This window comes from Pelobates fuscus, chromosome 1, assembly GCF_036172605.1.
Source record: "Pelobates fuscus isolate aPelFus1 chromosome 1, aPelFus1.pri, whole genome shotgun sequence".
In the NCBI taxonomy this organism is placed as follows: domain Eukaryota; kingdom Metazoa; phylum Chordata; class Amphibia; order Anura; family Pelobatidae; genus Pelobates; species Pelobates fuscus.
The window spans coordinates 256,554,193-256,571,157 of NC_086317.1; the positions used below are offsets into that span (position 1 = coordinate 256,554,193).

The 16,965-nt window shown below is 39.0% G+C and overlaps 1 protein-coding gene across 1 annotated transcript in view; it reads left to right on the forward strand.

The window, feature by feature from the left end:
* The window catches only part of AP2B1 (adaptor related protein complex 2 subunit beta 1), a 113,863-nt gene that overhangs the window by 55,680 nt on the left and 41,218 nt on the right, over window positions 1-16,965 (forward strand). The window contains exons 16-18 of the mRNA XM_063456628.1: window positions 8,372-8,413; window positions 9,166-9,312; window positions 10,883-11,028. Coding sequence (XP_063312698.1) covers window positions 8,372-8,413; window positions 9,166-9,312; window positions 10,883-11,028 — 335 coding nt within the window. The remainder of the gene's footprint in view (window positions 1-8,371; window positions 8,414-9,165; window positions 9,313-10,882; window positions 11,029-16,965) is intronic.

The window sequence follows — 16,965 nt, forward strand, 5'->3', positions numbered from 1 at the left end:
CTCATTATGATTTGTCACCCTCTACCCCTCCTTCCTGTCTCACTTTGCCCTAGTAACAACCAAATAGACTAGACATATCGTTTGTAAGTGGTCTTTTTTTCTAGTGTTTATATTAAATAGATACATCTTTTACAAACCTTAACTAAGAATGGTTTTTGGATATGTCCACCTAGATATGTCATAAGTCATATCTAGTTTATTCACTACACCTAGAAATGACCATTAACACATTTTTAGGACAAAAAATAGAAAAATTTATAAAAATTCTGAGGAAGAAAAAAACGCTACTATATTTTGTTCAAAAATTTATAAATCTCTGGTTTAGTGAAAAACATACCACGTATTGTCTTTTCTATAAATCTTGACTTGAAATATTAATTTAATATGTAGTGTTTCAACTTTTCAGTGTTTGCCAAAGTAAGGTTATGTGGCTTTTGGTGTAGTTGTTGATTAATATTAGTTGAGTTAATGCATTAAACACCTGGGGTTGTGATGATGAAGTTAGGCCAAAACCGCAGAGTTGGATAGATCCCATGTTTTTGAAAATCAAATGGTAGTTGTACTACTTATACTCTGTTTTTACTGTATATGAGTTTTATTCACTACATCAATTATCAATAATAAAATTATAAATTTTAGATCATCATGTTGATCTCTCGAAAATGTATTTTTATGCCCCTCAATGTTCTATGATTGAGATCACAAAACCCAGGAAATTTCCACTGTTTGCTTATATTAAAGTTCCTACTTCTCTTCATAATAATATTCACATTATTCATGGCTTTCCTTAAGTAGGAAACAATTAAAAATTAGAAGGCAGATTTGAAATAGAAGAACGGAATATGTAGAAAGAGCAATTATGATCTAACTTTGAGCAATTAAAGGACCACTATAGTGCCAGGAAAACAAACTTGTTCTCCTGGCACTATAGTGTTAATAGGGCCCCCGCCCCCACTCTCATGGCACCCCTCCCGCCGGGCTTAAGGGGTTAAATTCTTACCTTTCTCCAGCGCCGGGCTCCCTTGGCGCTGGGGACTCTCCTCTCTCTTCCGACGTCACCCGCCGAATGCGCACACATTAAATCAGTCCATAGAAAACCATTTCTCAATGTTTTCCTATGGACGTTGGCGTCTTCTCACTGTGAAAATCACAGTGAGAAGCGCGGCAGCGCCTCTAGTGGCTGTCAATGAGACAGCCACTAGAGGCTGGATTAACCCTATTGTAAACATAGCAGTTTCTCTGAAACTGCTATGTTTACAGCTGCAGGGTTAACCCTGGATGGACCTGGCACCCAGACCACTTCATTGAGCTGAAGTGGTCTGGGTGCCTATAGTGGTCCTTTAACATTGTTTCCAGCAGTACCCTAATCAACTGTACGATAGTGTGACCCAGTGTAATCGGTAGACTCCAAATAGAGCAAAATGGCCAGGAGGAGCCTATAGAGGGGCAAGACGAGCATTAAAAAGGGTGTGTGAGAGCAGAAATAGCAAGCCTGTAGGAGAAATTGTTAGGCTTTGGACATAGAATTTCCTTTCCCTCTTTTAATACATAGATTTGCAGGACGGTAGAATTGCAAAGAGGCAGTAGTTAAAACTTTGTAGTGAACTGGGTGCTCACATACAGATTCCAAATTCATAACTGCACCTGGCAGAGATACCCACTTCCACCCCTTCTTTTTGCACTAACCCTGGAACTGTTCCGTGCAGCTATCAGACGTAATCCGGACATAAAGGCTTCAGTTGGAAAGGTGTAGAACATAAAACTGCGGCATACGCGGATGATCTACTGTAATGTAGAAGATCCCACGACTACCTTACCAAGCCTCTTGAGGGGAATTCCAAGCATATCGAGCTTTGTCTAGTCTTAAACTGAACCTTACTAAATGTGAGGTACTGAATAACATGATGCCTAGAGAAATTTGCCCTCTCCTTAAAGCTTGCTTCCCCTTCACTTGGTATGAAAACCAGATTAAATACCTGGGAGTTTGGATACTATCTAATCTGGCAAAGCTTTTTTTGGCCAAATTTTCTTCCATTACCGAATAAAATGCAAATAGACTCTAAACGCTGAAACTATTGCATCTGTCCTTCCGTGACTCTTATAGCTCTCCCAGATCACCCCCTTGCTTGTCTCGACAATGTTCTTCTCTACCCTGCGAACGACTGTACTCTGTGTCTGGAGAAGTGAAAGATATTCCAAATTGCAACATATTTATCATAATTTGTCTAATTGATAGTACACAGAGATGGAAGGGACCGTAGCTATGCTATACCAACACATTCTAGTGGGATATTTGGAAGGCAAAAATGCTTTTAGAACACAGTGGGAGGAACTGGCAAACCATTTTCAAAAATACAGTGGGAGAAAGCACTGATACTACATCACATAAGCTTGGTCTGCCCCAGATATCAAGAAGTCAACTGTAAATTACTTTCACACTGGTACAGAACACCAGTGCTTTTATACAGAATTTCCCAGAGGTTTCGGATACGTGTTGGAGGTGTGGCAGAGAAGTGAGCACAGTGATGCGTTTCTGGTCGGATTGCTCGCACATCACTCCTTTTTGTGATGCAGTCATGACTAAAGTTGTTGAAATACTAGGACATTTGATATAGATAATGTTCTTCTATATTGGACACCACTGCCGCTCTCAAAATATAAGAAGTCAATCTTGAAACATATGCTTAATGAGGTAAAGTCTTTTATACCCGCCCTATGGAGACACACTAGTTCCGTGGAACAATGGCTAGCGAGAGGTGAAGAGATCCAGGCAGCAGAGGCAATGCAGGCAGCATTAATAGTTAAAGGACCACTTTAGTGCCAGGAAAACAAACTTGTTTTCCTGGCACTATAGTGCCCTGAGGGTGCCCCCACCCTCAGGGTCCCACTCCCGCCAGGCTGAAGGGGGAGGAAGAGGTTAATCCCTTACCTTTTTTCCAGCGCCGGGCTCCCTCAGCGCTGGGACTCTCCTCCCTCTTCTGACGTCCCTAGCTGAATGCGCATGTGTGGCAAGAGCCGCGCGTGTATTCAGCCTGTCCATAGGAAAGCATTTCTCAATGCTTTCCTATGGACGCTGGCGTCTTCTCACTGTGAAAATCACAGTGAGAAGCGCAGAAGCGCCTCTAACGGCTGTCAATGAGACAGGCATTAGAGGCTGGATTAACTCATAGGTAAACATAGCAGTTTCTCTGAAACTGCTATGTTTACAGCAAAAAGGGTTAAACCTAGCTGGACCTGGCACCCAGACCACTTCATTAAGCTGAAGTTGTCTGGGTGCCTATAGTGGTCCTTTAATCACCCCAAACGTGCCAAGATCTGGTATCCGTCGGTAGTACTTTACAGCAAAAACAAAAAGGACATATAGGGAGGGGAGCCTCCTGGGGGTTAGGTTTGCAACGGGGCCTGCAGCATGTGCCTGGATTCATACTACTATACTCTTTCCTTACTCTTATGTAGGATTACTATTGATCTTTTCCCATATATATATATATATATATATATATATATATATATATATATATATATATATATATATACTACAATCTCACCCTGTGACCTGCTCTGGACCTTTTTTGGTTTTACATTTACTAACACAGAATACTTTACTGGAACAACTCCAGTCCTGTGTGGCAGGAAGTGCCCAACTCTACTCTGACATTAATATAGGAGAGACGCGCTCGCACAGCCATAATGGTACTGTCAAATGTTTAACATAAAGGTTATTAGAATATTTGAGTAGCTTGCAGACGAATTCACTTTTGACCACCTCCTAGACTTTGTTCATAATTGGCTATAGATTGAAAAAGTTTGACACCTTGGATCGCAACCTATTTTTCTATTTAAGAAAGCTGAAAATGACTGATCTCCTTACTAAACTTGGAAACTTATGGCGAGCTTACTGAGAAATGAGTCTAACCCTAACTTTTTGTTCTTCTTGGCTTACATCAACATGATTTCCTCCTCGATTAAGTTCAACACTCAGGCAGCCGTGTAATCCACAGGCTTTATGAATCCAATTATTCTGCATTAATGTAAATCACATGAGGTCATAGATAATTATTTTTGGAAGCTAGTGTTATAAAATAGTGTCCTAGATGTCTCTATGTTTAGTACTAGGTGGAGTTACTCAATGGACAGGGAGGGCGGTGGGGTTGATATGGATTACATAGTTGATTCAGTAATGCGACCTGCGTGATAAGTACGTGATCTGTTTGCTAAATACAAATTTTTCGTTATTTTTAAATTACCTTTCTTATTAAGTTCCATTTAGTTGACTAATTGGACCTGCAAGTCTAGTTCTGTTTTGTTCACTTTCCTTGTGTGAAAAACTCAATAAAGTATACTATTTACATTAAAACTTTGTAGTGTTTACATCTATATTTGTTTCTTGGTCTAAAGGTTAATATTTCAACCAGTCCTTCATCACAACTATTAGTCCAGGATTTTAGGATTACTAATTTGTGCTCAAATATGAATGTTAGTAAAGTATCGATTATCACGGGTTACAAGAACTGGATTTAAATACTTACGTACTCTAGTAGTGTCACAAACACCACTCCCAGGCAGGCACATGTCTTGCTTCAGGGGGTGAACTGGTTAAAAATTCACTATTTGTCTGCAATAGACTGAAAATAATGATTAAAACATTATATTAATCCAATCCACACCTAGGAAAGCTGCCACCTCCAAGGAAGTTTATAAATGGAGCAGCTTGGATTACCCCACCAAACCAAATTTTGCAACCCACAAATCAGTTCAGTATAAATGGCTATGAAACCACAGTATTATGAAAAAAGTTTATTTGGTAACATGATTCTTATCAGACAAAGGCAGAACTTAATAAAGTTATTATCGACAAAAATTGTGCTTACATAGAAAAAATAGATTACAAACAAATTTGACATATACCAACAAACCGATTAAGTAAAAAGGGAGAAAAAAAAAACCCCAATACTAATTGTACTAGCAAAGTCTTTCTGTTAAGATTTTGGTAAGGAAAATGTAAATCCACTACAATTTTGATTTTGTTCTCAAAATGGATTTCAATATTCTTTAGGTTTCATTTATGATTAATTCACTATCTGCTTAGCCTGGACTTCCTAAATCCAGCAAGGGTGCAGGAATTAGTTCTATGAGGGACAATTAAAGTATCCCAAAACATGGATGAAAATGTACAATGGCTTAGATAAAAAAAAATCAAGTACAAATTCTTCTGATCATTTCTGTGAATCCAGACAAATCTGAAATGAGATGAAATAACCCATATATTTCATACATAATGCCCCCCAAAAACAAGATTGGCTGTTCACTTCACTTATACTATGCATTGCAAGTCTGGTGCCATTTGTCAAGCTCTTTCTGACAGCTCATCTAATAAATATATTATGGAACTAGAAAAAGTACAGAGGCGGGCTACAAAATTAATAAAAGGAATAATTGACTTTAGTTATGAATAGAGGTTCAAGAAATGTTAAATCTGTTTAGTTTAGAAAAACTGCACCTCAAAGGGCCATATCGCCATTGTACAGTGCTACGGAATAATAAAAAAAAAATAATAATAATAATTACAATCATTGTCTGGAAATCTATACATAAACAGGACTACGCATTTAGATTGGAAGAAAAACTATTTAGTCTAAGGCAAGGAGTTTCTTTTTAGTAAAAAAAACCAAAGATGTAGAATTCTTCTCCTGAAGAGGTGGTTTTATCAAAGTTTATACAGATTTTTAAACCGCAACTAGGTGAATACTTGCAAAAACATATTTAGGAATATAGTTTATGGGGTAAAAGCTTCTTGATCCAAGATATCTCACTCCCGTTCTTTTGTTGCGAAGGAATTCTTCCTTGTTTTAGCAAATTTGGAAAGTGTGTCTAAAAGGTTTTTTGCCTTCTTGGATCAAGCACAAAAACAGATGTAAGATTTTAAGCTTGATGGACACCTGTCTTCAGTCTATGTAGTTATCCAAGGTCCTGTAATAATGTTGTTGGACTTCAGAGACCAGTCTTAAAAGTCCTCTACACTGTTTGGTTTACAAACTGTAAATGAAAACATGCCTTAATTGCTTTACTATTTCCTTGTGTTTTTCAGACACCAACAAGATTTTTTATTTAATGCTTTAAAGCTTTATTAAGGTGTGAACATTTAGGTACGTCAGATTAACATTGCAGTAATGGCGAGTGTGAGACTCGCAGGCCTCCTAGCTGTGGGGTAGCGATGTAATGAGACATGAAGAATGCAATAACTAATTATTCAGATGAGACATACATTGCGATAATATAGCAGCTAATAGGATTTATGTCCTTGTAGTTGTATTTGAGTATGACCTGAATCACGTGAACATTCCATAAGGCTGAGTATTATATGGGTCCCAGCTGTGGGGTACTCCACCTGTGTATCTTGTTGGTTGGGTGGGCCTATTATGACGGGTGACACTACCGTCCCTGCGACTCAACAGTGTGTTTAATTTTGTGACAGACACCAACAAGATTTAACCAATTGCTTCTCCGACACAGTTAAACTCATAGGTCATGGTTAAAAAGCAGCCAAATGAACCTTCACCATGCTATAATCAATCATACTGCCTCTATTGATTAATAATTCCATGCATCCAGTTTTCACATCAGATTAGTTAACCACATTTTAACAGTGAAATACACACCACATTCACAATATTCTGAGAAGGAACAATGAATCATACCCACTGCGCAAGTAGCCCATTAAGATATGTTCTGGATTGAGCCTAGTGACGCTTTAGATTGCATTGGGTCAGAAAAAGTCGGAAAGAAAGATTTTTGATGAGTTCAATCATATATAAGTAATAGACCATAAAGAAGAGATTGTAACAAGATAGGGTCTCGTAAAAAAATGTTTTTCAGACCGACTCCATTATAGATGCACATGACCATGTTTTGGGGGGGTTGTTATTTTGGAACATATCTGAAACATTTTGAGACTGGCGGCTAATTAAAATCATGATAAATAGGCTTGTCAACATAGAAGGCCTACAGATGTATTCACTCCAGTAATAAACATTCACCTGTGTACATTTATTTTCATTATTTTATTTTCTTGGTATTTACATATTATATCCAGTCATTTTCAATACTGAAGAAAATTATCTTGCTGTAACTCAACTGAAATGTTGTGCCACAATTTGCAGAAAACAGTCTAAGACAGACCAACAATTGCTGTGTGGTGGAATGAGACAAAATTCCCCAAGCACATATGTTGAATTGGTCACTAAGTGCAGGACATGTTTGGTGGAAGTCATTGCTTCTTAGAAATGTTGTACTAAAGAAATTTGAAGCAGTAAATTAAAATGGGCTATTCTCTATATCAGGGGTGCCAAAAAGATCGATCCCCAGATTTTTTACAACTACAGCTACCATGATGCATTGTCATTCTAAAGGCATGCAAGCCATCATGGGACTTGTGGTTCTATAACATCTGGGGATCTATCTTTTGGGCATCCCTGCTCTACATAGTATTACAACTTGCATGAAAAATCACATTATAGGTATTCAGGGCTGGCGCAACCGTTAGTCGAACTAGGCATTCGCCTAGGGCGCCGGCTTGCTAGGGGTGTCCACCGGGATATTTCCTGGTGGGCTCCACCTGTCTGGGACAGCAGCGCTGGGCGAGCGCCTTCCTTAGCACAGCATCAGGGCGCACCCGATGCTGTGCTAGGTAAGGCAGAGCAGGCACCTGCTTACCTTGATGACAGGTGCCTGCTCTGCCAACAAATTTCGATTACCTGAGGAGAGGGTGATGGAAAAGCCAGGCGGCGAAGGAGACTGTTCTTGCTGCCTCTCACTCCTCCTTTGCGCGCCCTCTGTGATGTCTGAAGCCGGAATATGGTGTAATTCCGTCGCCGGCATACTAAACAGCGCGCTGGAGGAGTGAGGAGCTGCCCCACACTGGACCCCAGGGAGGTGAGTGTTTGACTGTCAGTGTGTGCCTGTGTGTGTATGTATGTCCGTGAGTGTCTGTCTGTGTGTCAATGAGTGTGTGTGTCTGTCAGTGAGTATCTGCTGCAGAAATCCTTGCAACGGTCCTGTAGGTATAGATATGAAGAAATAGTAAAAGTAATTCTAAAGGGTTCCCGCCCCTTTTTGCCACCATTATACCTTTTATGTTTGTTTAACTTTTATAATTTGTTGATTTTTCAGTGCTTAGATTTAGATTTATTATAGTTGCCTAATAATTACTCTACTAATTTTTTTTATAATGGTTAATGCTCCATCAGTCATTTTTTAGACCTGCATGGAGACTTAAAAAGACCTGCATCCTCTGAGGGGGTGTTTGTGAAAAAGCAAATCTAGGCTTGGTTATTTCATTATTTTATGATCCTCACAATATTTTCTCTTTCAGCTGGGAAGTGACCTTGGTGGAGGCATTGGTGGAAGTCCAGCGGTAAGCCCCCTGACTTCTTTATACTGTATTGTAGAGGTGTAACAGAGAGTGTAACTTTAATATAGGACTCAGTCCTGTAGATTTTAGATTTTAATTCTAGACGTTAACATACAGCTAGGACTAAGCTCATTTTTACATTCTACCAATTTGAAAGCTAGTGAAACACAAATTCACAAAATGATAAAGAAAACGTACCCCGCAACTCTTTATTTTATTTTTGTTTACATTCCATTATTTCCAACCATGCAAAATTATTACTCTTTCATTTTGTAAAATCATGTTCCAACCTTTTGCTTTTTCTTGCTAATTATCTGGCATATTTTATTTGGGAGGATTGTTTACAAGCTTGATTGAAAGCTAACAATTTATTTGATAAAAAGCAATATTGATAAAAGAGCAATAATTTATCTAGAATGTTGTGCAGATTGTCAAGGTAGAAAATAAAATATGCATGTAGTATATAAATCACAGTAGTGTCATTGAATTTCTTATCAGTGCCAAATGTATCTCTTTGTAGTGATTGATGAAATCCAGTAGAAAGATTAAAAAAAAAGAGTTGTGCTTCTGCCAAGACATTGGCTTTTGCTCCTGAGATGGTACCATGCCATAAAATATTGCGTTTCAGATCAAAATATTTCTGGTTTTCCATTTCTGTAATCTAAACTAGTTAATAATCTAGTGTCAAGCTTTTAGTCCTATCTACTGTACTGATATGAGGATCTCTTTAATTGTCATCTTGTTTTATTTTACAGGTTGGCCAAACCTTTATTCCATCCTCTGTTCCTGCAACATTTGCTCCATCCCCTACTCCAGCCGTGGTCAGCAGTGGCCTGAATGACTTGTTCGAGCTGTCCACAGGAATTGGAATGGCCCCAGGAGGATTTGTTGCGTCAAAGGCTGTGAGTTGTAGTTACATTGTATGTCCTCTTGATATATATTCAATAAAGAATTATTTTGACTTCACCTTTAGCTAGTTACCTACAATGCTTCACTAACTATTCAAAACTCTTCAAAGGAACAACACTTTCTGTCATAGTCACATTCCGGTCCCTGACAACCTTTTGTTGGTATGGGAAGCTCTGCTTACTGTGCGTTCTTCTCCTGACCTGCTGTAGGAGAGTGTCTTATCCCATTTTGGATAGGATAAGAATGTATTATTTTCTTTTGTTTTTTTGTGAAATTGCTACAAGTGGTGACTTTGATTTGTGAAAATAGAAAAAGCTATTAAATTGCTACGTTGTGGTTACAGTTGGAATTATTTACATGCAAAGCAATTTTGTTTTAAATGCAAGGCAGACGAGAAACATTCAGTTGATTTTGATTGTCAGTTTTGCACATTTTTTCTTTTTTTTTCTTGCAGTATGGTTTTTGAAATATAACAGGAGTTTGTAACATTCAGTAATATTGCTATATTGTATTAAAAGTCTTTCACTAAAAAGTGAGGACATTATCTTGGAATACAGAAAACCCTATAGGGGGGGTGGTTGGAATCCATCAACAGTTGCCACAGTGTGACATTTGGTTAATATGCTGGCAATTTGTACAAAAGGCAATATAGTACTCGGAAGAGATTTGACTCCGTTCTTAGTTTGCAGATTTTACTCGGTCATGCTAGATAAATGTTTTTGTTAGCGTGAAGTTTTTATATCGCGTCTAATTTTCTTAAAATAGTATTATTGTATTGATCTGTTGGTGTTGGATTACAGGCATTGAGACATATGATCAGGTAGCAATGAAGCATGGCCTATCAGCACGTTTTATGGTTATTCTAGAGAAACAGACACATGAATCACAGACCATAAATACTTTGCGCTTTAAAGTTGACTTCTACAGCACTATAAATAGTTTTAAACATGATTTTATTCAGAACAGATTTGTTTTGAAGGAATACTACCCTAAGCTTTTTTTTTAATGCTGTTTATACACCATTTACATTATTGTAAATGTTTTCGAGCAATGTTAAAGCTAGGCTTGATGCAGTAACCTATGAATGCTGTTTAGCATTCAGATTGTGAGTTTACAATCATTCCATTTAGTGGGCCTGCTGACTTTATTCTTTGTCTGGTGGCAGCTCCATAGAGTAAGTTTTTATTTTTTACATTGCACAATTGGGACATGTGACAATGTATTAGTCATGCTTAGTAAATGAGATTTGCTATACTTATAAGCAAAGATGCTGTTAGTTTTCTGGAACATATTTGCCATTAGTGAATAGTTGATCTAGAGCTAGTCTGCAAAATGTCCACATCACCTGAACTGTTGCTGGTTGCAAGACTGCGCAACTTAACCTTTAAAGAATATTCTATAATTGACAGCCTGTCCACAGTCTCATACATCGATTATTGTGAATGGAAAGCTGTTTAAGTGTTTACGATGATCATTCAAGCCACAACTTCGGTAACATATTCTTCGATTGAACAGATCCGTATAATATTTGTCACTTGTGGTAATTTGAACAATTTCTTACAGGTCTGGCTCCCAGCTGTGAAAGCCAAAGGACTTGAGATCTCTGGTACCTTCTCCCATAGGCAGGGACATATCTACATGGACATGAACTTCACCAACAAGGCCCTGCAGCACATGACTGACTTTGCTATTCAGTTTAACAAGAACAGGTGAGATTCTACTACAGTACCAGAACTGATTGAAACCATAAAGTGTCTGCTCTTGCCTTATTAGACAGAAAAAGATCCAAAACTGTAGACTTATTTACTTCCAAAGCAAATCCTGTATTTCATTACTTTTTACATTCCTTATTCACTAAAAAAAAAAATTTGACATTACATGGCACTATTATAATTTGGCCAGTAAGGGGCTTATACCTATATGAAGCTTTTTGCTTCTTTGATGTTGTCATATCTACAGCTCTCTACTGGTAAAAATTTGGATCCCAAGGGCACGGAGCTTAGAGCCTGAGCCGAATGGACGTCATCCACCACAGCTCCGTACACTTGGTGAACTATGCGCTTAAATCCACACCGACACAACACCATCGGGACATCTCCCAGCTCACAACATAGACAGCAGAGGGCGAGCTTCACATCCATGCCGTTTCTGTACCCAAAAGGGGCAGAAAAGATTGACGCAAAACCGGTGCTTACCTCAAGTGTTCAGCCTCACAGGCCGTCCTGCGGGACCTGGAGTCCAAGATAGACAAATTGTACAGCTCCCCGTGGCTGCCTGACGACTCCGCTCTACCCACTGAAAATCATGGGACGCAGATCCCAAAAGCCACAAGCGGGCCCCCAGCAAAGCCATCCAGGATATCGTGGCAATGTTACAGCGCACAGCTGCATCCAAGATGGCGGCCCTGTCAAATAGTGGGATGCACAGGGCAGATTCCCATGCAGATACCACAGATGCAGGTGACACAGCCTTTCCTACGACACTGCTAGAATAAATGGCAGAGAGAGACCCCATAGCCCCTGCCACTAAACAAAACATCGCTAACCTACTGAGGGAATTCAGACAAATGTCAGCAGCAGACCTAAACGTAGTCCGAGCTGGGGTACAGCTAGTGACAGTGCGCACACAAGCCATTGAAGAAGAGGTCATGGACCTTAAGCAAGAGTTACAGGGGCTGAAAGAACAAATGCAAAGCCTGTAACACTCGCACACATCTCTGATCCAGCGAGTAGATATTGCCAAAGACCGCAACAGACGCGCTAACATTAAGATCCAAGGCGTCCAAGACTTAATCGGCCCAGCTGAACTGCCACACTACCTGAGGCGCTTGACAGAAACAATCCTACCACACTCTCAAGCAAAAAAGCTAATCTTCGATGGCTGCTACAGAATCAACAAGTCCAGACAAGCCCCAACGGAGGCCACCCAGGGCATTATTGTGAGATGTCACTCTCTTTCCAACAAATATCAAATTCTGACAGCAGTGCAGGGTAAAACTCCTTATGAATTCGAGGGATCCAAGCTCACATTCTTCCAAGATCTAACTAGGAATACACTGCAATGGAGGAGGTCTCTTGGAGAAGTCTGCGAAAGACCGGGGTGGAATACCGCTGGACTTTACCAAGATCCCTTATGGCTACTACTACAGATGGTAGAGTGCTGAGACTCGCCTCCCTCACAGACGCCACCACCTTCCTCCAAACATTGGGGATCACTCCAAACACAACCAAGTTGAATGCCTCCCTCACCAACCACATCATGAGTGGAGCCTTTCCGACCTCGAAGCAGGGAGAAGCCTGGAGCGGCAACCTGAGCTTACCTGAAGAGCAGCACATTATGTTCACATGTGTTGTTCATATGTTTTCTTGTTGATGCACCCACTCTGTTTAACTCCACTCCCGTTCTACACCGTATAGGTTGCGGTCAGTTTTTGCCTAACTAGACCTGACACTTAGTCAAAATTAGTGGGATCACCTTGACCTAGGATGGCTCCATTAGGTAGGATGGAACTCTAGGTTCTTAAATATTCTATTCGCCCGTCGCCCCTCTGGAACCCCCATGAAAAGGGGTCTTTAACCCAACCAGCCACATAGTCTGCAGATACCTGTCACCATACCGGAGGTGCCACTCCTTATAGTGCCCATTAGCTAGCGCACACGCAAACCATAACTCTCTTGCTTTACTAGATGGTTTACAGACTTGACAGACCTAAAGGTTCTGAGTAGTGCGTTTATCCTCCACCGTTATTATATGCCAGTATTGCCAACAAAAGGGTATCTGCACCGGACACAACGTGTCATTAATATAAATCTTATTAACCAGCACCACCTGACCCACAAACGTAATAAAAAATAAATAAAAGAGGTTATCATTACCAAATGCTATGTATTGTTGCAAATGTAAATCACACTATTGTTATCACCGCATCCAATCTGACTATTGTAAACCAATGTTTTTACCGCAATAAAACAAAGATTGACACACAATTCTTTGGATCTCAGATACATTTGATTGCCTAGTCCGTGCAGTGGCAGGTCTTAACCAGGAACATTTTTAGTGGGCACACCAATGTCCTTAAAGAGGAACTGTCCCTTCTTGAAAGGGGACAGTTGCCAGTTCCTTCAATGTGTTAATCACTATTGTAACATTTACTGGGGTGAATAAAGCAGCGTAAGTAAGTAAAAAAAAAAAAATGTTCTTACCTCCACTGCACTTCTGTGTTCTGGGTATCTGACCTTTTCCTTGATACCAAGGGTGTCTACAATGAAATTCCACTCCCGCAAATGAGCACTACGTGTTTTTTTTTTTTTTTTTCCCAGCAGTGCTGTATGAATACATGTGCTGTGTGTATGACACTTCAGGGATTAGTAATATGTAAGTTTTTTCCTGGTGTGCCCATATGTTTCTGCAAGATTTTTGGATGCAAAAGTTTCTTTCTAATGTCATTAGTATTATTGCTTTTGTTATATATTATGCATAAAACTCAACAATGAGTTCCACATCCACATTGTACAAGTGTACACAAACCTATTACAGGCTAGGACCTAGGAATTAGGCGCCTTGGACATCTTACCAGAGAAATATCCTTCTGGCAATTCCAGTGTTTTATGGCACAGGCTTACTTCTTTGTAATTAATAAAACAAATTAGCAATTTTGAATCGACATAGCCATATAAAAACTTATATTGTATATGTATCTGTCTAAATTATCCAGGCTCAACATGTTGTCCTGTTTTAAGTTTCTATGCTGCACAGTGCTCCCAAGCTTAGTCTATACCACTTGAAAGCTTTAGCTTAATTTTTATCGAACCCATTACCCGTGCAACTGGTTCGCAGAATGCTCATATAATCTTTTCATTACAACAGACAACGATATCTTTATGTGCAACTGTCTCGAATGCCATACCAATGTTTTACTATCTTTGTTTCCGAAGTGCTTACTACTGCTGTTGTGGTTTCGCAAGCTTGTTTGTAATCTTGTAACCTTGTAACCTAAATCATTTTTAAAAAGCAACATGTTTTTGTTGCTTCTTTTTTCCCCACATTTGAGCAGTTTTGCATCTAAGCTATCTGGCTGCATAGTCCAATAATTTAGAGAAAGTTCAGTGGGCAAAGCATCAAATCACATGCAGTTGTCTAAAAAAACATTGGATATAGAAATTATTGCCCTGGACCATTGAACATATGTAGACATATACTTCTCCCTATAGAAGTTTAGATAGTGGAATAGTTTTGCAACTGTTAACGTAAACGGACACTATAGTCACAAAAGCAACTTTAGCTTAATGAAGCAGTTTTGGTATATAGATCATCTCCCTGCAGGCTCATTGCTCAATTCCCTGCCATTTAGGAGTTAAATCACTTTGTTTATCACAACTCTCTGCACTTGACTTTCACAGCCTTCCTAAACACCTCCTGTAAAGAGTATCTAATGTTTATTCTTCCTTTATTGCTAATTCTGTTTAATTTAGAAAAAAATGCATCTCCTGCTTTAATGGCTTAGACCCAGCAGGAGCATCCTGTATGTGATTAAAGTTCAATGTACACAGCAGGAGATAAAAACTTTTAAAGTCAGTTACATCTGATTGGAAGTTAAACCAATTTTTTCATGTAGGCTGTGTCAGTCATAGTCAGGGGACGTGTGACTAGGGGTGCATAAACAGAAACAAAAGAGATGTAACTCATAAATGGCAGAGAATTGAGCAGTAAAACTTTGGAGGCATGCTCTATACCCCAAAACTGCTTGTTGTTTTGGTTATTATAGTGTCCCTGTAACCCCTTAAGGACACAGCTTCAAAAGCTTGTCTTGCACTTCAGGACACAAGCAATTTTTGCATTTTTTGCTGTTTGCATTCAACTGCAATTTGCATTTTACCAATTTATGCATCAACACATATTATATACCGTTTTTTAAAGGACAAAAGGGGGTTTAATTTTATGTAACATATACATATATAAATGCTTAGTTATTATCAAAAAAAAAAAGAAACTGCAAAAAAAATAGAAAAAATATTTTTATTTTTTGTTTACAGATTTTGCAATAGTAATGTGTGCATAATTAGTGCAGGTTAGGAAAAGTAAAAATTAATTAATTTAGTTCTGATTTTACAGAATATATAATGTGTCTAGGATTTGTCAGGTTACAAAATACAGAGAGTAAAATAAACTTTTAATGTGGAGCGATTTTAGAATTTGGTACGTTTGTCTTGTAAGCTTAATAGCCATAAAAGAAAACAAAATTGCCACACAAAAGTATATATTTATATAAAGTAGACACCACAGGCTTTTTACCTAAAGTTATTTTGACACTTTTTACACAGCCATTTTATCGCCAATCTCTGCCAAATATTGGAGTAAAACTGTGGAGGGGGTGTTGATTTTTGACACATAAACTTATAACAAAGATCTTCTCATGTGTATTTTGTAAACTTGGTGTGTGCTATTCCTGTACATCTGCTGAGTACAGCGATACCCCCATTGTATGTCTTTGGCACTATTTCGTGAAGCTACAGTGCCATATCGGAGACATGTCCATTTCAGTATTTACAGTAGAATTTTGAGAGACTGATTTGATGGGCCTATGTTTCAATTTGGGGTATTATAGCAGTTTGAATGTTCAAAAAAAACCCATAAAGGCCAACCATTTGTAAAAGTATACACCCCAGGGTGTTTCAAAAGGCGTATTTTAAACCTTAGCGTAGGATCTTTTTTTTTTTGCAAGTTTGTACAAAATCTAGTAGCAATTAGCATTTTTTCTGCCTTTTTGAAACGCACTTGGAGGTTTTACTGTATATTTTGCAATCCTTATGTGTGCTGCAGCAGTATAATACCTAATATGTTGCTCAGCTATGTCGTCTTAGTACAACAATATCCCCATGTGTATCTTTTTCAGGGATATGTGGATGTTGAAGGGGCACATTTGAGACACACCAATTTCATATTTTTCAAAAGCGGATGCTGGGCCCAAGTCTCATTTTAGCAGCTCATTATAGCAAATTACCTCTCAAAGGCCACATCTATTTTTAAATATAAGCAGCTCATCAATTCAAATTATGAACAAGTGCATTCTATTTGCTGTGAAAGGGGGAATATTTGGCGTAAACTTATCAGGGCGTAGTACCCAGTCATCTATGTCATGGGCAACGCTGTCACTGATTCGGGAACCAAAACACAGACAGACCACAAAGAGAGAGAACACAGAGAGTGAAACTTGTAATACCGGTTAGAATGACCGGGCTACACAAGAAGAGAATAGTCAAGTTCCAAGCCGAGGTCAAGGATCAGAGAAGACAAAGACACGATTCGGTAACTGCGACCTTGTGAGTGAATACACCATGGATGGTGGTTAGGATGAATACCTCGTTTTTATAACAGTACTTTAGTGCCAGCAGTTCATCCGGCAGACAGCTGCTGTTACTCCTCCCCCTCTCCCCCTTTTCCCCTTTCTCTTTTTTATTTTTTTTTCTGCTAGAGCCTTTGGGAAATCCGTGCGACTCTTCCGGAATACGATAGTGCCACAGGCCACGGTCTCAAAGCAGTACAGCATTTTTAGAAGTGGGATACTATTCAATATACAAGTGATATCCTTTTTTTTTTTTTAGTAAACTTATGATTAGGTCCCAGGCAATTTTCCCACTTGACCCTAC